At 36.4% G+C, this 25,652-nt stretch overlaps 1 protein-coding gene across 4 annotated transcripts in view; it reads right to left on the bottom strand.

The window, feature by feature from the left end:
- ADGRB3 (adhesion G protein-coupled receptor B3) overlaps nt 1–25,652 on the bottom strand; it is a 731,624-nt gene that overhangs the window by 21,513 nt on the left and 684,459 nt on the right. For 3 of the 4 annotated variants that reach the window (XM_086707168.1, XM_086707167.1, XM_086707170.1), the window contains 4 exons: nt 22,367–22,462; nt 20,904–20,943; nt 15,436–16,079; nt 4,590–4,625 (listed from right to left, as the gene is read on the bottom strand). In XM_086707168.1, coding sequence (XP_086563294.1) covers nt 4,590–4,625; nt 15,436–16,079; nt 20,904–20,943; nt 22,367–22,462 — 816 coding nt within the window. The remainder of the gene's footprint in view (nt 1–4,589; nt 4,626–15,435; nt 16,080–20,903; nt 20,944–22,366; nt 22,463–25,652) is intronic. The other variant, XM_086707169.1, reaches the window with a different exon arrangement.

Genomic DNA, 25,652 nt, shown 5'->3' with positions numbered 1-25,652 from the left:
GTTTCATAGACTTAGGATCGTATTTAACCAAGTGTTTTAAAACCTTTTGATATTTTTGACAAACTTCCCCAAATCCAATTCTAAATAGTCTTTTTGATCTCAAACTAACTTTGAGTTTTCTAAGAGGTCCCTAACACAGATCTCAATACATTTGTTCTTTCTTCTTGTAAAAAGAGAGAGGTTAAACCGATTAGGCTTATTTGGTATATTAAATTACATGAGAAACATTTTAAAATAAGTGATGATAAACCATCTTAGGTCATGTGATGCAGGTGAATGTGATTAATATAAGTATTATAGAAACTATACGAAATTTCTGAAAATCTGGTATCTTGGTATAATGCTATCAGTCATAATTCCAGTTATTATCTTAAAATCTTATACAGAAAACCAAATTTTCTCGTCAATTCCATTATAATGAACTTGCATCAGATCTTTAATAATGGGCATTTTAAGTCTTGTCATTTTCAGGGAGTTACAGTTTTACTCTAATGCTTTTACAAAAGTGAACCTACAGAAGTGATTTGTCTTCAAAGAGACTCAGAAAGAGCTCAGAAAAAGTGCAGGCTTCTGATAACTTTGAGATCATAAAATTGAACTGGGTACAAATTTCCAGAACTAATGAAAAAACTGGATTCAAGCGGAACAAGAATAACATGAGAGAATGAACTGAGGAGGATGATTATAATTTTTATGACTTCTAGTTTTGACACATTGTTGGTCCTTTACTGTTTTGTTTTCAATATTAAAAGGACACCTTCTTCTTTTTAAAATTATCTATGAAATACAGCAATTTGATAAAATATAACTTGGTAAACAAAGATGAAATATCTACTTTTTCTCCCTACCTGGTCCCTTCAGAATTTGGATCACATGGCAATACAGTTAGTTATTTGCATAAATTCAATGAGAATCTGTTCTCCTTGTAATAACAATTGGAAATATTGGCTATTTTACCAAGGCTCTGATTGTATTATTTTGAGAGAGATGTGCATAGTCTCAGATTTGACAGGACAGTTTTTAAGAAACAAAGGCTGACTTTATGGAGCCAATAAAGCTCCTCAGAAAAATCACCCTGGCACCTTGCATACAAGGTGCTTCTACGCTTGTGGAAATAGGCCAAATGTAATGCAAACAAATTAGTTTTGCTGTGATTATCTTTGGTAAGAAAAAAAAAGGGTAAGTATAGAAAGAAAAATTATGTTTGCACTTTTGTCTATATTAGATTCTAATCCTGTTAATAAACTGTTCTAGATCCTAAATTCTGGTTTTCTCAAATATCTGGCTATGACTCTAACATGTCTGATTTTTTTCCCATGCTTCTGATTTGGAATGAATAAGAACAAAGACTGCCCTTTATCCTCCTTGAAAGAAACTATCCCAGGTCCTCCTCATTACCCAAATGATAGCCAGACTTCAGGGGCTCAATAATGGGATATACATACACAGCTAAACATCTTGTCCTGTACAAACCCTGGAGATTTGCAAGAGAAGCAGCTGACATCAAAGCAGACTGCTTCCACTCAAGACCTTGGATCAAGACTTCATACTTTAAACATAGTCTTTCTTTTTCCCCTTGTTTCCTTTACCCTGGCATTGGCCTGGAAAAATAAAACCTCCACCTATATCTCCCAGGACATTGCTAAGGGGAGCAAACTCTGGAATTTAGAACAATTTTTTTTTTTTTTTAAGGCTAAGCTCTTGGCCAAAGGGAGAGATGTGAAAATAAACAAAGGAATGGGGTTGGAATTCCTGAGTGGGGAGCTCTCTCATATACTACCAGTAGTTACAACTTGTGTGTTTCAACAGAAGGAATATTTCCCCTGGGCCCAGCAGCAGCAAGCTGTCCTTTCCTGCAGCCAGTGTGAAGGTGCCACCCCTTGGAATTCTCTTACTTTCCTCTAGTGAACTGTTGTTCAAAACAGTACCTCCCAACTTCTTTTCTCCTCTCCAGGCTTGCATATCCTGAATTGCAATTCCCAAATAAACTTGCGTGCTGCTTGATAACCTTTGTTGTTTAATTTTTAAGTTTGACACTATACACCAGATCTCTGCTTGGAGCTGGGAATGCAAATGCAATAAGGGGTTTGGTCACAGAACAAAGGAATATCACTACAGTATTCTCTGTATCCTTTCCTGAAAGTAAGAATGGATGTTAAACCATTTTGGCTAATCAACACTTTGCTCTATTTATTAAAAAAAATACAGTGTTGTCTTGGAGACTGGCAACATGAAAGGGCTTTTCCCCACATATAACACTTACCAATGATTTATGAGTTAAGAGAATATTGTTATTGTGTATAGACTCTGCGGAGTGTATGAGGCCTAAAGGGAAGATATTTTCAGGAGCCTAGGAGGCAAATCTGCTCGCCAGTGACAAAAATGCCTAAGTTGGCCACTGTGTGGGAAGGGAAGGCTTATGGGGTGGGAGTTGGGGGACTATCAAGTAGTTTGATATAAACAAAATTTATCAAGCCTGAATTAAAAGGGAGGGAGGCAAGTGAGGTTCTTCATCAAGGACCATCCACAAAGTACAAATATATCATACTAAAATACATCAGCATTTAAATCCAGGAGTAATTTTTCTGAACACCATTTCTGAGATATCTGCCACATAACCGTAATTGCACATAGACTAAGGGGAGTGGCACTAAAAGGTTTGCAAGGAAAATGTACTATCTCAAAATGCCCCCACCCCACCCTCAAATTTTACACTTCTCGCAATCATGCAATAACTACAGCAATTGAAGAGCTAACTATCTAGGGTTGTTATGTTGCAACATCCTTCCATTATCAGCAAATGTTATGATAATACCATGGCTATACATTGCGATACTAAGCAGCAGGAAAAAAGCATCAGCTTAAGGAATCTTCTACCAGTTGCCACAGAGAATCTATGAAAAAGGAATAGGTTTTCTAATGCTCCAAGTGACACAATATGATTAGATTTCTTTTCAGAGCTTGTGATTACATAGCTTTGGTTGGTTGCACTGAGGCCTAATTGTAGATCTAGGTTTTTACTATATTTTGTCACTGATGCCTTGTGGGTTAATTTCCATCTCCTTTCCTTTGTACTAACATAACTTAGTGCTTTAAGGACAAAAAATATATACACAATGATCTTCAATTTTGGGTTAACTAAAGAAAAAGGGGAAAAAATGTCCCTTAAAAGGCGGTAGGAAATCTAAACCTGAAGATTGCTGAATGTTTTTTTCTTTGTAGCCTGAAACAAGATATAATGACGTTTATTATCCCATGCCAGGCTGCTACAACTGAGACACATCAGTAGGAAATTGGGCATATAATCATTGAAGCCAGGTTATCATTACTTTGTTTCTTGAACTCTAAAAATTTCCTAAAAAAGACCAATTCTTTAAGGACTCTCTTCAAGGTAAAACCAGAGCCTGTTTACCATTGCAGTAAATAAAAACTGCTAAGTCTCGGGGCGCCTGGGTGGCTCAGTCGGTCAAGCGTCCGACTTCGGCTCAGGTCATGATCTCACAGTCTGTGAGTTCGAGCCCCGCATAGGGCTCTGTGCTGATGTCTCAGAGCCTGGAGCCTGCTTCCGATTCTGTGTCTCCCTCTCTCTCTGCCCCTTCCCTGCTCATGCTCTGTCTCTCTCTGTCTCAAAAATAAATAAAAACATGAAAAAAAAAAACTGCTAAGTCTCACTCTTGATACCTGATGTATTATTGCTGAGCTACAACATTCATCTCCATCAACAAAACGATTTAGGAGTTCCCATATTCCGAGAGGTTTCCATAATTTTAGGAATACCAGCTAAGAGTATCGAGTTCTATGTAAGCATCAACACAGTACAAATATGCTGGAGAAATTTATAATGTATTATATCCAATTATGTCAGCAGGCTATGAATCATATCTAATTATCAAGATGCATAAGTGCCTTTTATGTGACGCTCAAACATCATTAATTTTGTGCTTAGCATAAGCTGCTCAAATGGTATGATTTCAGTAATTTCTAGCATCGATATTACAACATCAATATAAATTCAATGCAAATTGGAAAATGAACATCTTCATCTTGTTTATATCTGCAAAAAGGCATTTACTGAACATAGGAGCACACTGAACCAACACTTGCTATTGAAAAAAAGAATCTGGAATGTAGCGCAGAGAACCTGAATAAGAGGAATCAGTACACAAGGCAAGTCCCAGAGAAAGCCTAGCTAACCAGCCAAAGCATTCTTACAGGCTCTCTTCAGGTAGTCACTGAGGTGAAACCAATGTAACTGTTGTAAATATGAAAAACGAAGAAACCAACATTCTTACCTCACAACAAACTGAATTGATCTAATTAAATCCTCACCATAAATTGCCCATTTATCTTAGTATTTATAAAATGGATTCCATGTCTGGAAAATCTCAGTTTAGCATACATCTAAGGCAATTAGAAGTTAAAATTTTTTTCTACTAGTTTTACAATATGGATTTTAATTAAAAATGTTTGACTTCTCATTTAATTTTTAAAGAGTAGAGCCCCTACAGAGTGCAGAACAATATGTTGAGTTGTATGTCAATTTTGAATCAAAGCAATTAAAATTATTTTAAAAATCCATAGAAACTTACCTCAAAGTCAAGGTCTGAATATCGTGATTTTCTTCTCTGTTAGATTTTTTAAAAAGAAGAAAAACCAACATAAAGTTATGTTTAGTCATTCAAATAAGATAAAATTATTATTTTCAATAAAATATCTTGTTACCTTTGTATTACAAGTATTTCCTTCACATTAGAATGTGGGAATTTTTATGATTTCAAATTCTTTCATCCATATGATTTCATTTTTACTTTGAACTTCCATTAAAATTGAAGAATATAAAAATACAGAATATTTCTCATCCTGATCTCTTAACTTTTTCAGCAAGGAGAATTTTTTTAAATGTGAATTCTCACAAAACTTTCAATCTTAAAGCAGACTTGAAGTCTGTAACAGCAAAACTATAATTTTTATTTTAGAGACACAAAGGAGTAAAAGCTATATAGGAAAACATCATATACATCTCTCAAGACTTCCCACCAGCCTATCTCAGTCTTCATTTCTATCAAACTCTCTCTGGCCTTCTGACTCCCAAAGTTCTGTATGTCTCACCCACAATTTTTTTGATATTTGATGGTTCTCCATGATAAGAAAGTCCTAACTGCTAGTTCTTAGGAACTGACGTATTTATTATAATTTAGTAAAAAAAAAAAAAAAAAAAATAGTCCACACCCCAGTGATATACAAGTGTAGATGTCCATTATCTCAGTGTTCCTCTATGTCTCTGACTCTGTCAAACAGTTCCTGAATCTAGTTATAGATCAATATGTATTAATAAAATAAGACAGTAGGCCTGATAAAATCAGGAAATGAAATGAATGAAATGAAATTAATGTGATTCTATGAATATTAGTGTAGGGAAGGTATGCTTAGCATGTGCCAAGAGGGATTTGGTATAGAAGGAGCTATCTGGTAAATATAGAAAGCGTCCTCAAGATATTTAGAGAATAAGTTTCCAATATGAGTTTTTTTTTTTAAGTTTATTTATTTTGAGAAAAGAGTGACAGGGGGAGGGGCAGAGGGAAAGGGTGAAGAGAATCCCAAGCAGGCTCCACACTGCCAGCACGGAGCCCAGTGTGGGGCTCAAACTCACGAACCGTGTGATTATGATGTGAACTGAAACCAAGAGTCAGATGCTTAACTGAACAAGCCACCCATACACTCCAGAGTTTTGTTTGTGCTATGAATTTTTTTTTTTTGATGAACTGGGGACAAAAAAATAAATATTAAAAACAATATTTAAGCAGTTGAATATGTAAACCTTTAGGCAAATATCTTTCATATTTTTCTCTTCTGCTATCCCAATACTTATCTTAAGTTCAATAACCTAACAGGGAACCCTAATCATATAGTCGAGAGATTCTTGTAACTGCTAAATAGTAGAGACAGGCACTAATGTAGTTTATTGACAAATATGCCCACATTTCTATCGCTAGAGTTACAATGTAACATAGAACCAGAACCTCCCTATATAACCACCTCCCCAAAGCATGCTTCACTAGACAAAAAGATATACTAAAAGAAAGATTTTGTTAAAAAGTTGAAAAACTTTGAAATTATTTGATTAGAGTGGAGCTGGATCATGGAATCCAGTCTTCAAGTATGATCAAGGAGAGCATTGAGAAGAGGATTGCTTTATTAAAATTTTTTTAATGTTTGTTCATTTTTGAGAGATAGCGACAGAGTGTGACTGGGGGTGAGGCACAGGAACTGAAGCAGGCTCCAGGCTCTGAGCTATCAGCACAGAGCCCGATGAGGGGCTCCAACCCACGAACCATGAGATCATTACCTGAGCCATCTAGGTACCCCTGAAGACACTGCTTTATTAAATGAAGGCTGCATGTTGATGTATGTCACTTCAGTTCTTGTCTCTAGTGTCACTGTGGCCTAGCCCTGGTGACATACTGCAAGGAGAAAAGTGTGTAGGAAGGCATTTAACCCAGGCCTCCTTTGCCATCTCCCACCACTATTGTTATCTGTGTTGTAAAAAAAAATCAGGCTCCAACGTAGCGCGTTGCACTTTGCTGCAATATCTGTTCTACATGTCAGTGTTTCCATTCTGCTCTTGAATGCTTCGCCTTCTTGGCACTGTGACTCTGCAGGACATTTTTGTAAGTATATGTTAAGCAAGATTCTTTCATTCATGCAGCAACATGCAAGCATGGAAACAGTTTTAAGCAGCTAGAACATTTGTCATGAGCTTTGAGTTCCATTTGAAAATTAACTAGTGAGATCTTATGAGAAGGTTCAGCTAGCTAGCAGAATAAGAAGAGGCCTTTCTACTGCTGGCGTTGTCTCTTTGCCAAAGGTTGCAACAGCAGTATGTTGTGTTGTTGCTGAATGCAAAGCTGTGTAGCCTAAGGACAGGACATGCTGATGGACACATGTCACATATTTTAGGAACAAGAACAAAAGATGGGAACCTAGAAGACCACCAGAAATAGATTCTGCTTCCGACAGATGTCACCTATGCACCTATGTTGACATGAAATATGAAAAAAGAAAATGGATATATTCCTACGAATAGATTTCTCTCTCTTCTAATTTTATTAAAATTAAATTCTAACATAAAGGTAGAGCAGAACTAGCAGCCTCAAAGGATTAGGCTAAGAAATAAATGAAGCAAACAGATTTTAATCAAAAGAGCCTAAAGATGGTGGGGGTGGGGGGCGAGCAGTGAAGACTTAAAAATTAGAGAATGGGAAAAATGTGGTAGATTTTCAGAGCCCAAGGGAAGTTAAAATTTGTGACATCTAATTCATATCCCCACAAACTGACCAAGTGTTCCAACCTTTTATGGTTTATAAAGTGCTTTCACATTTGAACATGGTAACTGCCCTGTGGTATGGTCAGGAAAGTATTTTTTTTTTTTTTATATCTATTCTATGAATTAGGAAAACTGAGTCCCAGAGTAGTTAAAATGACTTGCTCACTTCACCTGGGTAGTAAGCAAATGAGCTGGGATTCACACTCAGGTCTTCTGACTCCAAACCCTGCATTTTGTCCACTGTCTCTTACTGCTTGTTCAGTGGTAAGGGTGGTAATATTTTATAGCCAGGATGCCTGTTATAGTTTGCTGATTGTTACTAGAATTCAGCAAGAATAACATTTGAGGACCCAGTCAATCCAAGGCTGACAGCAGTGGGACAGAGATGCTTTCCAGCCATAAAGTAAGGTCAAGCAGAGAAACTTTTGTCAATTATATTTTAAAAGAGAAAAAGCATCAATATGATACTTATTTGAGAAAAGAACTAATGGCATTATAATTTGTGATGATTACAGTAACTTAAAGACCATTGTAATACAGGCTACTTCATGACCAATGATACAGTCACAAACAGTAGCCAACCTCCACTTCCATGATGTGTCTCCCAATGCAAAATCCAGTTTATTTTGAGGTATCTGGTACTGAGAAATCGTGGTATAATGCAAGAACCAGAGTGTTGAATTCTGTTACCCTTGGTATACAGGCAGTATATTGGAAAGTATTTCAAAGCACTGGTTTGTAGAAACTGTGATGGACTTACATGTTTATTCAAATGTCCCTCTGAGCTTGCTGGGAAGTTATTGTAAGGTATGAAAGTGGTTACAAATAGTGGTTATATTTTTAAAAAATGAGAATCAATAAAAGTGATCAGGTCATGATAATTTTTTTCTGATTAAGTTGACAACTGCAGAATTGGTACATATAAGTTTAAAATAAGCCAGGGAGGGGGCGCCTGAGCGGCTCAGTCACTTAAGCATCTGACTTGGGCTCAAGTCATGATCTCATGGTTTGTGAGTTCGAGCCCTGCATCAGGCTCTGTGCTGACAGCTCAGAGCCTGGAGCCTGCTTCAGGTTTTGTGTCTTCCTCTCTCTCTGCCCCTCTCCTGCTCACATTCTGTCTTTCTCTCTCTCTCTCTCTCCCAAAAATAAATAAATGCTAAAAAAATAAAATAAATAAGCCAGGTTGGTATTAAAATATTTTATGAAGATATAAATCCCTCTGTCTCTAGATCCCCAACTTCTCAAATAACTTGATACAAATAATCCTTTTTGTCACAGTAGGTGATAAAAAAAATCTCTTCAGTTCTTTTATGTGGTTTCCTTTTCCTAATTTTCCACTTACAACTCATCCTAACTTGTATTCTGTCCTCAACACTCCATTAAAATTCTTCTTGTCAAGGTCTCTGATGAGCTCCATCTGGTCAATTTCCAAGGTCAACCTTCTGTCCTTATCTTGCTGGACTCTCAGAAGCTTTTGAAATTTAATCATTTCCTCATTAAAACACATCATTTTAGCTTTTCCTCCCCCCACCCCCACCCCCCCGCCTTCCCTCGCCTTGTTTGCTGTGGCTCATTCTCAAGTGTTCTTTGCTGGCTCTTCCTTATCACCCTGCCTTCTAAGTGTTGAGTTCCTGAGTTCTCTTTTTTCTCATCTTCTCTCCTCGATAGTAGCATTCATTCCATGCTGGCAAATTCCATCCTTTAAGTTCCAAACACCCCTTTCCTCTTCATGTCTATCCAATCACAGAAAATGTCAGCTATCTAGCTGGGCAAGTCAGAGACTTTGGAGTCATGCTTTGTTCCCCACATCTCTCATCCTGCACATCACACCCACCAGCAAGTGCTATCTATTCAACCTCTGAATTCTCTCGATCTACCTACTCTTCTCCATCTTCACTTTCACCTCTACAGTCAAAGACATTCTCCTCTCCTGTCTGGGTAACTTCAGTACCTCCCTAACTGTCCTCAGGCTTTCTGCTCTACTCCCTCTCCTAATATTACTGGATCCTAATTCTCTTTCCCAAATCATCAAAGCGATGGATGGATGGATGGATGGAGAAACGATCATGACAATCTTTCACTCAACAGTTTTTGCTTGCTTCCGTTGTTTATACAAGGCTCTGAAAAATCTGGTTTCTTTTTCCTATGCCAGTGACATCTTATGGAGCTTACCCCTTGTTCTGCAGGTCTCCTAATCCTGTGAAAGTATCCCAAGCTCTTTCCTATCTCAGGACCCCTGCACTGCAGCTTGTTTTGCCTGAAACATCTCCTCACCCTCCAGATCCACATAGGCCACGCTCCTTCTTAGCTTCACCCTACATAACCCTTCAGAAAGCTCAGGCCACTTTATCAAAAGAAGTCTCTCCCTCACATTCCATGGTTCTTCCCCAGCCCAGCACACTCTTTTAGAGTATCCATTTATTAACAGTTAGTTATCTATCTATTCCATAGGGTATATTTACCACAGGGAAATTTACCACATCTGCCTTGATCACTTTTATGTCCGCAGCATCTACAAAAGGGCCTGGCACAATAATTCACAAAATTATGGATGAATAATTGAAGGAGGTACACTATGGCAGCTAAACAAGTCCAAAATAATTGGACTTGTTTCTTATTTTTGTTTTGTTGTTTTCTCATTCTTTGGGAGAATTTAGATAAGCAGGCAGACTACACAAAGAAAACCATTATGAATGGATTAATTGACAGCCAAAAGGATCAAGACAATTTAGGGGAATGCAGGCTTATCACTAATAGAAGGGAAAAAATTTCAGGATGACTTAAGAGTAAGAAAATGCACAAGAGTATGAGGCTACACAGAGGAATATTTAGCAAGTATATGCATTAAAGGCATCTCTTCATATCTAAATCCTCTAGAATGATGAATAATTTCTCAAAGGGAATAATTCATTGTTTGTGTCACTTCAAATTACACTGGACAAGACACTAGAAAATTCACTGCAAGGGATAAATTGCACTGACTAATAAATGGCAATACGAGGGCCATTAAAACTTTTATTGCAGAGCGAGCAATGGACACATTCAAGGAGAAAGCTTCGATACCAAATCCATTGAAAACATCTGTGAAAAAAAACCTTGAGGATAATAAATATTGAAAAATGACATATTTCAGCCAGTTTTGTTTGTATGTGTGCATAAACAAAATTCCCTAATAGAGGAGCAAAAACAAAACACTAAAGAAGGGCAAGGCGCCCTTCCACCACAGCTATGTGAGAAAAAAATGTAAAAAAGAAAACACAGCTTTTGCACAATGGTCAGTTCTATAATGTTTTCTGCTAGTGACAGTCTCCCAGCTCCCAAGTAAGGCCATAATATTTTGTCTAAAATCCTAAATATCGATTTAGCACAGCATTCAAGCTTCTTCACAGAAATTCAAGATATAATGGTAATGATATAATAATAACACAACCTTACATCTGAAGTGCTTACAATTTTCAAAGGTTTTTCACATCCATTATTTAATTTGATCCACACAGTAGCTCTAAGGGAGGCAACTGTAATGTGACATTATAGCTAAAATGTTTTACCTTTAAAAACCATTATAGTGAAAGCTCTACAATTCATGTCCAGAGGAAAACCGGAGTATAAAAATTTAGCCTAGAATGGTGTCCCTTCGTACCCATTTATAAATTGAGAGGGATTTTCAGATATATAGTTAAGTTCACACCAACGTGGTCAGAAAAGTTCGAGTAACAAACTTTCTACTTTTGATAAAACCATTTCATAATCTACTACCTAACTCTGATTAGTCATTAAAAGTTTCTTCATGAGTAAGAAAAACCAAGGCAAAGTCTTTCAGGAGAATGAGAGGGACCACTTAATGTATTTACATCTGAGCAAATTGTTCCATAAGAATTCAAGTGATGGTGGAGCTGAGAAGCCACATACAGGATCATGAAGTAACCCAGAGATTAGCAGAAGAGACTATCCCCTAAGGCTGGACAAAGGGAGATGACCTTGTGACCTAAGCCCAGGGGCTGAGGCACCTGGAAGAAGCTGGAAGCCTTAGGGAACAGCAGCTAAATAGACACAAGGTGCTGCTTAAAGCAGAAAAAGTGAGGGAGAAATATACTGGATTTCTCTCTTCTGCCCACCTCCAATCTCTCCCTAGTGCTTCTTAGTGGCCAATCTTCTCTGTCAGCCAGAGGCACAGGAATCAGCATCAACTCTTAGTGATGCAGGGGACCATGTGCCAAATAAGCCCAGGGCATGCTTAGAAACTGGGAAATTTTTGAGTGAGGAAATGTTTCCTATTTAAATCTAACAGCTATAGGCTGTGGAATAAATACCCCTGTTCCAAAGATTCAAAGCAAATACTGACCTGTATTCTTACAATGGTATCTCTAGATTAAAAAAAAAAAAAAATAGAATCGCAATCCAAAATTTAAACTATGTTTCATAGTCCTCAAAATGGCTTGAGAACTAGGATACCTCCATTTTCCTCCCACCTGCTCCATAGCACCTAGTGGTTATTTGCTTTATGTACACACCAAATATCAACACATTGTTTTCTCAGTTATTGAAGGTGAATGACTTAAGTGCTAATGACAATTTTATTCTTCTTAACCTTAAAGCACTTTGAGGACATGGAGGTCTGGAGCCATTGTGAGGATTTCTACGGTAAGAAAATAGTAATTACCCCATCATTGTGGAAACTAAATCTTTTAGAAACTAAAATGTTCAGAATTGCTTATATAGTTTAGAAGATGGAAGACCACACATTGAAAGAAAAAGAAGGTAATACTAGGCAGTAGAAAAGGAAAGTTCATGCATTTATCAAATTTTTTTATACCCAATAAATAATTGGGGGTTAGCTAAACAAAGTCCCCTGGAGGCTGGAACCTTTTCTGCTAGCACTGCCTTCAGGGTTGGGGAGCCTCCCTCTTTCTTTGTTGCCTCCTGCTTATTTGAGTAAACACTTCCACACACACACACACACACACACACACACACACACCCACTCCTTGGCTTTCTTTTCCTCTCCTTCAAATCTTGTTTTTCCTTTGCCTTCTCTTTTTCTTATGAATATCACATCTTGTGCTACAACTGACAGCTTTTACCTTCTCTTTTTCCCACTCCACCCCACTTCTCACCATGGCAATTTGTGAATACCCACCCCTCTGGAGGAAACTTCCCGAATTAATATGAACATTTTTATTATATCCTTGGAAGGATCCTGATGCACCTGGCCATCTTCTGCTGATCCAGCTTCCCAAGCTGGATGTTCCTGTGGCTGCCATCTTCCTTCTCACGCAGAGGGGGAGACGACTCAAGTTGAACTATTGATCCCCTCTTTATGTAGATACTCCAGTCACCTTTTGGCTTTTTCTCTAATGTCAGGACATCATCTCCCCCACTAGTTGTCCCTATGGATACAGTCCAGCAGAACTGATAACTCGACCTGACATTGCATCACTCTGCTAATAAGGAAAGCACCACTGACTTTATCTGCATGGCCCACAGTCCTGTCTCCAAAATTTGCTAGTTCTGTATACCTATACTTTATCCATTTCATGTCTTTATTCACCATAAGACCATGTGTCTGTTAAGGGTTAAAACTGACTTTAAAGTTGTTCTCCTGCTAATGTCCAGACACATTACTGTCTCTTTTAGACAGCATAAAATTGATCAGGACAGAAACATTCTTTTCCTAGATGTGCTATGCACTTGCTCTGTAACCTTGAATAAATGACTTTACTTCAAGGATTATAACAACTTATCCATTGCACAGAGGTGTTGTGAAGATTAATTAATTCATGTTTTTAAGGTGATTTGAGGATCTACTAATGAAAGATGCTATATAAATGCTAATTTTTATTATTCATTCCCACATCTATATATTCTCTTTCAGCTGTCTCCTAAAATGGTCACCCATAAGCAATTACTATTAAATTCTCTTAAAGAATGAAAATGAGGACCTGAATTTTCATTCTGAATCCTGAATTTTCTTCCTTTTCAAGATGTAAGCCTTGTGATCTCTAAGTCATTTAAATGTAGATCTTTTGGCTGAATCGCAGTTATATATGATGCTTATAGTTAGTAATAAGGATATGGAGATTTGGAAAAATTACAAACCGAACAAAGCAGCACTTGGAAATTCAGTCTATTGTTCAAGCACACACAACCTGTACAATCTCAAACCTGGAAGGGTTTTTAGGCTTTAGATGTAAAGCATTTTTATAATAAGCAAAATATTTTAATATAATTCCATTCTAACCCCTGTAGCACAATTTAAAGAGCCATTCCATATAGAAGACTCCATACGATCATTATGATTTTCAAGTAGTACATCAGAATTATGATTACTTAGGATGTTATACTATTATATGAACACTCACAGAAAATTGTTTTGAAACTTTTGTGATTTTATATAAACATTATGTAGCTTGTGCTTATGTAGTCATTACTGTAGTAATGCTAGTCTCTGGGATACCAGTTAGACACAGAGAAATAGTAGCTATTCTGTTAATTGAGAAAGATGGAACACTTTTGTCTAGTGGGAGCTCCTGCCACTCTAGAGTTAATTTGGCCTCACTGCCCCTATTCTTTTGGTTCTTAGGGATGGTTCTTCTCAGAAACCCCATTGTATTTAAGGTTGATCTAGAATCTAGGGATTTATTCTGATCCCATTCACTTTCCCATTTTAGTCTAGAAGTTCCTTGGTCCAGTTGGGGAAAAAAAATCTCAAAATCATACCACTCACCAAGTTACTCTAGCCTTACAGGATCTCTCTTCATGTTGATGTAGTAGAAGGAATGGCTTTGTGAGGAGTAGGGATGTATAATTGTCTCTGGGCACTTTTGAACACTAGAACATACAGTGCTCATCATATATCTGATGGAAAGGGGAAGCAACCAGTTCTAGTATCTTTCTCTAACTAGTGTCTTATGAAATGATCTAGAATATTAAAACAATTGGTAAGACATACAAAAGAATGCATGTATTGCATTATATGTTGAACATATGTAATAGATCAGCATTGTATACTGAACATATGTAATAGAATACATGTAGTTTACAGCAAAATTTCAAGAAACAAGATATAAAAGTCACTTATAAAACAGTGATATGATGCATGTCATAAAAAAGCAAGACACATTCCTTAGATCTTATTTGATTAACTGAAATAAATTATGAATGATACTGCTAACAGTTGACTACTCTGTACTTCACTTTATGAGCAAAAAAGAAGCTGAGGGGAATATGCTTTTTTTTATAAAAGCCATGTGGTTGGACCTGAGAGTCCTGACTCTTAACCTGATCAATGTACATCCCTCCTGAGAGTTCACAATTTAAGATGAAAAGTTTTAGTGGTCATCATTATGCAGGAGCTAAGATCACAACATTTACTCTGAAAGATATTGACCTAACATAATAATAGAGTTTATAATTAGTGTAATGGAAGACCCCACAGAAACATTCCAATTTTGGTATTTCTAATGGATGCTCTTATACAGAAAACCCAGATTTGGGTTTGAGTTTGTAACGCCATCCAGGAACTACTTCAACCACGAGAAAGATCTCCAGTACCTGACAAACATCAGGAGGATCTTCTATTTTTTCTATTGAGTGCTCTACTTGGTTCCCATTCTGAAAGAATTATGACTGATAGTTATCCTTTTAATTATAGAGGACTCCTTTTAAAAAATTTTTCTTACATTTATTTATTTTTTGAGAGACATAGAGAGACAGCACAAGTTGGGGAGGGGCAAAGAAAGAAGGAGACACAGAATCTGAAGCAGGCTCCAGGCTCTGAGCTGTCAGCCCAGAGCCCAACACGGGGCTCAAACTCACAAACCATGAGATCATGACCTGAAGTGAAGTCAGACACTTAACCAACTGAGCCACCCAGGCGCCCCTAGAGGACTCCTTTTTTAAAACGTGATCTTGAGAAAGGTCATTCTGATGTACTACTGGAAAAAAAAAAATGTCTAGAATCTTAATCCCAACATGCCTAAAATATTTGTGTGATACATAACTGTAAGAGGTAATATGACTCTTTTCATGTGACTCAATCCAGTGTCACATGAATCAATTTATCAAATATCAACTGTTTAAAATATCAAGGAAAGGTTTATTCTGTTGCTTACCTCTAATGAACTCATTGATATCGTTGACCCAGTTTCACTTCTTGATAGTCCTGCATTATCATCCAACTCAGAGGCCATGAAATTCTTCACAGCTGTGCGAGGCTCAAAGGGCAAATTCTGCATATGTTCCTGGGGTGCAAGGTGTTGATCTAAGTTCATATTGAACTGGTCCATTACAGGGGGATTCATGTTGAATTCAGGATTCACTTTGTAGTGCAATAACCTTTCATGTGGCAAGGTTTCCATACCAATATTCATTTTGCTTTCCTCTTTCATTGATGGCTGGGTATTTACAGAACTTCTGGGCATCACAATATAGTCACTTTCCATCATTCTTTCTTGAGGATGGACTATATCCATATCAGCTCCTCTCAAATTGTCATCCGTACATAAGTACACAGTTCTTCGCAATTCACTGTTCTCTTTTTTCAAACACTGATTGCCCAGCTCATTCATACTCATGGGCATGTGCATACCCGTGGGTTGCTGGATAATGACTTTGGAAATGACGTTTCCAGGCAGTGTTGAATAGCTTAGCCCTTCAGGGTTTGTTCCCTTTTCTTCTTCATCATCATTTAGAGAAATCCTAGAGAGTGTTCCTGTTATTGTTGCTGCTCGGCAAGGACCAATATCCTTGTGAAGAACTATAAGTTAGGATATAAAAATTCAGAAAAGACAATGTGTTTTTATTTTTTCACTGCTGTATTTTGCTATCTCTCTACTAAATAATTTCCTTAGTAAACAAAAAAACAATATTTAAAAAACTGTGTATCTATTGTTTGTAGATGGTCCAGATTACTCAACCACTCTTCATTGATTCTGATAGGTAGTCCATAACTAAAACATATCGGAAAGTTGATTAATGGACTTTCAAAAATCTCAGTACCCTATTCTTACACAACTCTGCATAGCTTTTTAGGGAAAAGGCAGATTACCATGGAAGTTTCTCCATCAATCTATTGCAAAGAGTTTTATGAAATTATGGATATGTTCACATGAATTTGACTTTTTCTCAAGGCTTTTCCCCTAAAGAATTCTGCAAGTTCTATTCATTAAAATACTTCTTGAGAGAGGTAATCAATGAGAATTTCATCCTACTGCATCAAAAATTCCTCTAAAATTATGCATGTTGAAAATTAATGAGCATTTATCTATGAAGTCCATATGGTCAAGGTAGATACAGGGTTCAAAAGTATTTATCATCTTCAGTTCCATGTGGGAAAAAAAGAATTCCTTTACAAGATCAATCCATATGCTCGAATGCCCTTGAGGGGGTATTAAAATTGCCACTGACTTTAAGCAGGAAAAACTGTATGAGTCTCTGACAACTCTATTCAATTTTAAGCTTGAAAAATAATGACTTAGAAAAATTAAAAATGCATGCTAACTTGTACTAAGAGAGGGGAAAAATGAAACCAAACCAAGCCAAAATAAACCAACAAAAGGTTCAGAATTTCTGATTGAAATATATTTTAGTTTTTTTCTTTTGTTTCTATATAAGAAGAAAGTCATATATTATGAGTAATAGCAGCAGAATGACTTGAAGCACGCTTAGTTGTAAACGACTGTCAGTTTTGAGGTAGGAAAGAATGAAATTCTAAAAAAATATTCCTGGTAATTTTGGCATTGAAAGCACACAGAACACAAATGCTGTTCTATGTACAAAGCAGAACAATTGTCAATGAAAATGTCATTAGGCATAGATAACTACAAAATATTTGGTTTGTTGTTTCCTCATGAAAAGTTTCAGATATACTGAATTTTACCCATTGTTATCCAATTTTCAAATAGCATCATAATTATGCATTAAAGCAGAGGTTGAAAACAGATCATGAATGTCTTTCCCCACTATAAAGAAGCCTTCAAAATTACTGCAAAATATGCATCATTCAAAAAAAAAGCATCATTCATGTAATCTCTTTTATCTTTTGAGATACTGTATATAATTATTGTATTAGGTCTCTGTTTCAGACACTAAAAATCAAGTTAAACTTACATCTATATATTTTTTTAATTTTTTTTTTGAAGGAGAGAGAGAGAGAGAGAGAGAGAAAGAGAGAGAGAAACAGAGCATGAGCGGGGGAGGAGCAGAGAGAGAGGGAGACACAGAATTCGAAGCAGGCTCCAGGCTCTATGCTGTCAGCACTGAGCCCGATGCGGGGCTCGAACTCACGAACAGGGAGATCATGACCTGAGCTGAAGTCAGACGCTCAACTGATTGAGCCACCCAGGCGCCCCTATATATTTTTTATTAATCCACAATTTGGTTGTAACTTTTTGTATTTATTATATAAAAAGGTAGAATCATTTAGTTTTAAAAAGTTATTTCTAAACCTCTTAATAGATCAGTGATAAACTGTGGTTGCTAGGAACAATTTGCATAAAAACATTAATGGGCAAAGTATGTTAAATTAATAGAGTTAATGACATTCTAAATAAAATACTTTTAAAAAAATCTCTAAATTTTTAATCTTAACTATATGTAAAAATTAATCCAAAATTTATAGAAATACAATTTAAAGGCAGTTACAGGCACATGTCTTTTGACATTAAGGACATACAGATAATTTTATACTTTTATGAATATATTGTAAACTATAAGTGAAACTTTGGTACTGAATACTGATTTTATGATCTGTATTTGTACAAGCTACATTTAGTTTTGTATCAGTTAATACCATTTGTAGTTCTACTCACCACATTTTTATCAAATGACACAGCTATCTTTACTGAAAAATTCTTCTTATGAAATAGTGTCTACTCGATATGAAAGATAGGTCTTCCTCTTAGACTTACTTAAAATAGATACCCAAATTTTGGAGAAACATAAACAAATGCATACCACCTACACATACAGACATGATGTTGAAGGGATAGGACTTTGACGAGAAATTAACTAAGTTGTGAAAGGCAAAACCCAAACACGGCACAACAAAACAAAAAGTACCTAAATATTTTGCATTATCAGATATATATTCTACCTTTTGGGAAAGTGAATTTCAACATAACTTAGAGAAAGATTACTCAGAGTCCATGAATTGAAACTTTAAAATTAAATCTATTTGTACATGAACACAAACCTCTAGAAAAACTCAGAGGAAAGTTCCCGATGAGCTCAGTTAAAAAGGGCCCAGACAAAAATGAAAACGTTACAAAAATATTTTCCAATAAAATAATGGTAGGAATACTAAATCCCAGAATGCAATGAAGTCTGGGGCTAAGGGGTAATTTAACAAAAGAGCAGGATGAATACTGATGAATGAGATCACAGCTTGGAGAGGATGGTCTAACACGGTGGTTTTGCAACTTCAGCATACATCAGATTTCCTGGATGGCTTGTGAGAACACTGATTACTGTACCCCAGCACCCAGTAGGTCTGGGGTAGCGCCTAAAGTCTGCAATTTTAACAAGTTCCCAGATGATGCTAACACTGCTGGTCTGGGCAAAACTAATTGTTCCTATTTTGATTCTCTGTCAAGGAGAACTGTGAAGAGTACACCAAAAGAGACTGAAAGAAAACTAAACTAAAGGTAGGAAAATAGGAATCCAATGAATACTTAATTATTTTAAATAAACTCGGGCTTCTGGACCCCTGACAGATCATGTCCCATCTTGGAACACAGATGTGGAACCTGGCACCATGGCTAGTGATCTTTGAGAAATTATGGAGGCGGATGGAGCAAAGGAGAATGTTTTATCAATTTTCCAAAAACAGAAATGGTAGACTTAGAAATCCAAACACCAGTAAGATTGTTTCTTAGCAATATTTTGTTAGATATTAAACAAGAAAGAATGATTCCTAATACCCTATCCCCAGGCCCACTATGTGCTCCCAAGTTATGACAGTTATTCTGCTCTGCTAGTACCATATTCTACATTGAGTATTTTCAGTAAATTCAGAACTGAGAATATGGGGGCACCTGGGTGGCTCAGCTGGTTAGGCATCTGATTCTTGATTTTGGCTTAGGTCATGGTCTCATGGTTCATAAGTTTGAGCCCCACGTCTAGCTCTGTGCTGACAGTGCAGAGTCTGCTTGGGATTCTCTCTCCTTCTCTCTCTGCCCATCCCCTGCTTCTCATAAATAGCTAAATAAGCATTTAAAAAAAGAAATGAGAGTATGAACTTAGTCTCTCATATTCTTGTGATTATAACAACTCTGTAATCTCTGAGCCTGCATAGATGTTTAATGTTTATCAGTTGAGTCTGAAAAATATACTTAAAGGGAGTCAGTGTGGGGTAGGTGGGAGGTGCCCTACTGAACACAGCAGGGATCTATACTCTTCTCCCATCCAACTTTTTAATTGACAGTTTGAATAAACGTTCAGAAAATATTCTTATCAAACTTTCAATGGCCAAAAAATTTCAAATGGATAGAACGCTAATCTGAAACTAGCAAACAGAGATAAATGCAAGGCCAGATTTTTCTTCAAGGGAAAAAAACCCAGAGCCTTTATATAATCCTATACTGGTAAAGTTGTGACAACTACTATAAAAAGTCTTTGAGGTTTACATGACAAGTTGACAGTAGTAATATACCAGTTGCTATGAAATAATATGCAAATGTAGATAACATTAATATAAGCAAGGAGCCAACTATGATAAATGTTGAACAAGTGTGTACATTTGGGCACCATAATTTAAAAATTATTGACAAATTGGAGGCTATGTGGGGGACCATGCTTGCTGGTGAGGAATGCTATGAGGAATGAATGAGGAAACATGGTTTGTTTAGTCTGGAGAAAAAGGACTTGGATTGGACTAAATAGTATTTGCTTTTAAACATCCAGATATTTAGATGAAGTAGATATCCAGTCTTATTCTAGAGAGCAGCACTAAAGTCAATGAATACAAGGTAAAATAAGGTATGTTATATATCCCAATATAAACAACTGGAATTATCCAAAAAATTAAACAAATAGTTTCCTTTGAAACTCTTGAATCATCTACTCCTGGTGAGGGTTTAGCCACAGGCTGAGGATAGCCATCAGAGACCATGTCCATGGGACGGACCCTAGCGCTCTAAGGCAGAGACTGCTGCATGGTTTCTTCTGGGCCTTGCTAAGAATATAACAATAGCAGCAGTATGATCCACACAAACACACACAATGTATTTGATCCTTGCAACAACCCATATTTCACAGATGATAGAACTGAGGCACAAAGAGGCTAACCTGGCCTTACACCTGACAACCAGTAAGCAGTGGAATGGAAGTGTTAGGTCTCTAAGTCAATGCTTTTCTCCTGTTGCTGTGCTTCCTAATTCTTAGTTTCTCAATCCTCATTCGCCCTTCACCCCCCACCCCTTCCTCTCCACCACATTCTGCTACTGAAATGTTTCCCTTTGGAAGATTCTCTATTCATCCGCAGTAATATGTGGTATGTAAACTGCAGCATTTGCTTTAAAATAAAAATCATAAAAATGATTTAACATCCCTAATGATATTTTCAAAATCCAAATATTCTTACCTGATCGACAAGCAATGTCTACATCCTTTTCAAAGTCTGTCTGTAACAAGAAATAATAAGGTATAGAATCATCATTTGATGAAGACCTCAAGCGACTTTTACTAACTAGATTAACTGAAGTTACAGATATCCGACTAGGCAGCACTAGATTATTATTTTGTGCAAAAAAAAAATTCTCAAGGAATAATCAAATTGTGTTCAAGACTACTCCCTAGAGACCGAATGCTGAATAAAAGCAGTGGAAAAATGGCATACAATTTTAATAAAGCAATACAATACCCACTGTCATCTTCAGTCAGGAGACTGCACCATATACAAAAGGATAGAATTTCAAGGCAATTCCTTAAACCACAATAAAAAAAAGAATCGCACTATTACAAACATACTTAAATACATGTTTTTTGTATTCTCAAAGTATTCACTTTGAATATATTGTTTATAATATAGTATCTTATAGTACAGCTTTGTCAAACCCTAGTAGTCAAACTAGGCTCTTCTCATGATCCATTTTCATTCAAATCGACAAAAGACTTTTAGGTTTAGGAACTAAAATGGAAGATTAAACAATATTAAGCTGGTCTACAACCTGCTAGGGTTCAGTTTCATCTCCGTATTTTCTTAAAACTTTTATTTTAAATAAATCATGTACTTTTTTTAAATGGTAAAATTAAATTAGCCCATCTTAATCAAGCTCTTCTGGTCATATACTGGATGATATTATTTAGAATTTTTTTAATATTTTAAATTAGAAATTTCAATATTTGTTTTTAACACAGAATAGATTATTCCTTCTCAAGTCTTAGCTACTAGTATATAGCTTACACTATTTTATGTTGCCTAATCCCAAAACATTCATAATAAATTAAATATATTGTAAAAGAAATCTCCAAGCCCTGATTTTAACAAATCATAGTTTAAATCTTATTTCTAAAAGATACCAAAGTGCCGACGCCTAAAGTACCCCTTAATCTCAATAGTTGGAGCCCATGTATAATGACAGCCCTTTTAGTGGAATCGTGGCTATCCCTCTTCTATTTTAGGGCAGTGGTTCTAATCTTAGGCTGCATATTGGAACCACTGATATGTAGGTCCCACTCCAGAGATTCTGATTTCATTGATCTGGAGTGTGGATTCTAATACACAAACAAGGTCGAGAACCAGTGCTTTAAGACCAGAAGTGAAAGTCTACAGTATTCTGATCTGTAAACAAACATATTCCTGTGGACAAACTGTTATCCCTAATTTTGTGCATGGATGAGAGTACTCTGATGTTGCATGGAGACCCTATACTCAAGGCACCAAGGAGCCAATAACAGATCCTCTCCTCCTAAGCAATCCAGAGAGAATGGTTATCTGGTGTCTCTCAGTCTGTTAATGAACTAAAGCCAAAGTCACTCAAAATTTGTTTATGCCCTTCACAAATCATAACTTAATAAACCATCAGAAGAAAAATAAAAGCTCACCATTATTTGAGCATGCCCATTAGGAAAAGAACTTGAAGAATCAGCATTGATTGGATCCTGACAGTTTCTCAATCGGCATCTAAATGCATCCTGAACCTGTGGGGGTGAGGGAGAAACATCAATTTCCTTCTCTCTTGGCAATGACAAGATACTGTCTATATTGGCAATCAACTGAGAAAGCAGTTATCATTGTTTTATGATCTAATACCCATTTTGTTTACTTCTTAAAATGTATACTGGTATACCTGGACTTTATGCTAAGGAAATTGATCACTTGCCATAATCTATAGAGGGAAGCGCTGGGAAGTCCTCAGTTATCACAATGGCTGTGTCTCGCTGAACAGCAATTCTTGCCAGCGGGCAGATTTTATTTTCACTGTTACAAACAATGTGTGTGTCTTTCAAGGGGGATTTACTATTTGGTGTGGCATAATCTTCATAATAGCTTTAAACATTGTGAAAATGAGATTACTCAATGATCTTCAACTGGAATTGATTTGGGATTTTCCCATTATGTCTCATGTAAGGGATCCTACTGGGGAAATGATTTCTTATCTCCCTTCAAGTACTATATGCCCTGGTGTAAAAAGAAAACACAATGAAACAGAAAGATAACAAAAACACCTTGTCTCTGGTTGTTTAAGAAGAAGAAGAAGAAGAAGAAGAAGAAGAAGAAGAAGAAGATCACTTAGCAAAGCCAAACTTCCTTAACACCCATTCACAATTGGATTCTAAATCAAGAAACACATACCACAAGGAAATGTGAACATTAAATCCTTTATTAAACGAGTAAACATGAATGGATGAATAAGAAACACACAAATCAATTGAGAGTTATTCTGATCATATGATGCCTTTGCATCAACAGGTCTTTTTTCCACTTCCTGTGGCTCATTAGGCTCCTAACAAGCTATTGATAGACATTATCGCAGTTGCTTCTTATCCAAGTCAATGGCAAGGTCATTTTGTTCATATTTTGTTGTTTTGGCTTCACAGTATTGATATTCTCCCTCTAGTTTATTCTAATCTGTTTTGTTGGATTAAAAAACAAAGCAGAGATGATGTCACATATCCCGTGTGACAGTAGCGCCATCACACAGACGACGAAAGTGAACACATGATGATCTTTACTTTTGAGAAGCACTGGCATAAAATATCCTGTCACTGTTTTACTGTGAGGTGTGCATAGTATACATGTTGGCCAGAAGAAAACTGAGCCTATTAAGTTGTTTTCAGCAACTGAAAAGATTGTCATTACTGAAAGATTTGGAAAGTGACATAAATTTAGTCACCACTGCAGACTCCTGGCCAACCAGTATATATGATGAGACCTTGTCTACTTCTTTTTTTCCACCTTAGGTTCTAATCCTGGTGATGTAATCACTCTTGCCATGAATTTAGGGAGTGGAGGATGAACTCAGTGCTCTTCGACCTCTTTTCTATCCTATGATTCTGATATCTTTTAATCTGAGATTTACTGGAAAAAAAGGATGAGAAGTTCCCTGATATAATTGAGCAAGATAATTTCTTCTTTGGTCTTTAAAACACATTGGTATAAGCATAGGCTCAGTGAAATCTACTCTCATCATCTTTTCCTGAAGAATTGGATAAATATTGAGAACTAAGTCGTACAGCTTCTCCCTTGAAAGAGACATGACATGGACAAAGTTAGATTCTTTGGATGCAAATGCTTTCAGGATCCTCCTTTTTAGATTAAGAAGTAATATCTGTAGGTCCTAGAGTGACACACTAATAATAAAAAAATTGGTAATGTGTCTAGTGTTTGCCAGACGATCACTGTTTGCCACACAGAAATCTGCATTGGGAGAAAACACTAAGAAAGTATATTTGTCAGAAAAATAGGTACACGCTAATTTTCTGTTTGTGCCAAAGGCAACTGTTAAAGAAACACAATTTATAAAGGTAGATAAGTAATATGTTCAAAATATTGCCTTCCAGGAGCTTGTCACATGAAGATTTTTTTTTCAAATCTATTTCTAAATACTGGCATATATAACATATGAGAGTGGCACTTGGTAATACCAACAGTGATTGAACTGGTACCCACTAACCACTCTCTATTTTCAGACCTTCAGAGTGTAGCTGCCAAGGATATTTTTGTCTGACAATGAAATATGGAAAAGCAACTTCTGTAAGTTTCTCTTCAAAATCCACTATCTGATCGTGTGAAGGAGATACAGAAGAAATCTTACTCTTTTTCATAACATACACATACAAAATCAATACTTTAAATTCCCCAGTTCCCAAATATGACAATGGATTAAGGGCATTTCTACTCTGGAGAATGATGTCAGCTTTGTGAATCAGTCAATGCTATTCAGAAGAAATATAAAACAGAAAAACATAAAAATTCTCCAGTAAATTCAAAGTCATTTTAGTGATCATATAAATGCCGTAATTTAAGTGCTAGACTCTCTGACACTTTTAGGGCTTCAGTTACTTCTAATTCAGAAAGCTCTGCAGGAGAAATTCACCTCGATTCCAAATGCTCTGTTCGATTTTTACAAAATTTTAAAAGTGCATTCAGGCGATCTAGATGAATTAGCCTTAAATATTTGTCCAACACTGTCAGGGAAGAATGATTAGGCTAGATTTCATAATGCATATTCCATGTCACAGAAAAGGGTGTTTTAGGCAAGACAGTAGCTGGGAAATGTATCTGCAGCTATTTGGAAACGTTTTGATAATTAATTGAATTTTCCATCAAGTAAACAAAATGACTTTTATCTTTGGTGAATCAATGTGAATTGAACTGTTGGGGAACAACTGGAATTGTTTAAAAAGCAAGACCACAAGAAATAGTATTAATTCTAGATAAGAAGGAAGCACAAAAAACAAAGACAGAATCTCTATCAGCCTATTCCAACCTGATATTGAACTCTTCTGTGCCAACTGTCATATTTACAGTGCTGGACAATAACAGTCTTGGTGTTTCTTGGCTTGTGATTAAGACTGAAGAAAAAAAATTGTTAGAAGATTCATAGATTTATTATTTAAGCTCTTTCACCTAACTTATTACTTTTTGTTGGGAACAAGCCACTTATTTTAGGCAACAACTTAATTAAAAATTTTTATGTAACTCTCACATCTTGCAATGTTATCATTTTTTTTTTAAATATTTTTTTTAAATTTTTTTTTCAACGTTTATTTATTTTTGGGACAGAGAGAGACAGAGCATGAACGGGGGAGGGGCAGAGAGAGAGGGAGACACAGAATCGGAAACAGGCTCCAGGCTCCAAGCCATCAGCCCAGAGCCTGACGCGGG

Source organism: Puma concolor, chromosome B2 (genome assembly GCF_028749965.1).
Source record: "Puma concolor isolate L17-30 chromosome B2, mPumCon1.1.hap2, whole genome shotgun sequence".
Classification (NCBI taxonomy): Eukaryota; Metazoa; Chordata; class Mammalia; order Carnivora; family Felidae; genus Puma; species Puma concolor.
Note: the sequence above shows the minus strand (reverse complement) of the source record. Positions and strands in the feature narration are given on the sequence as shown.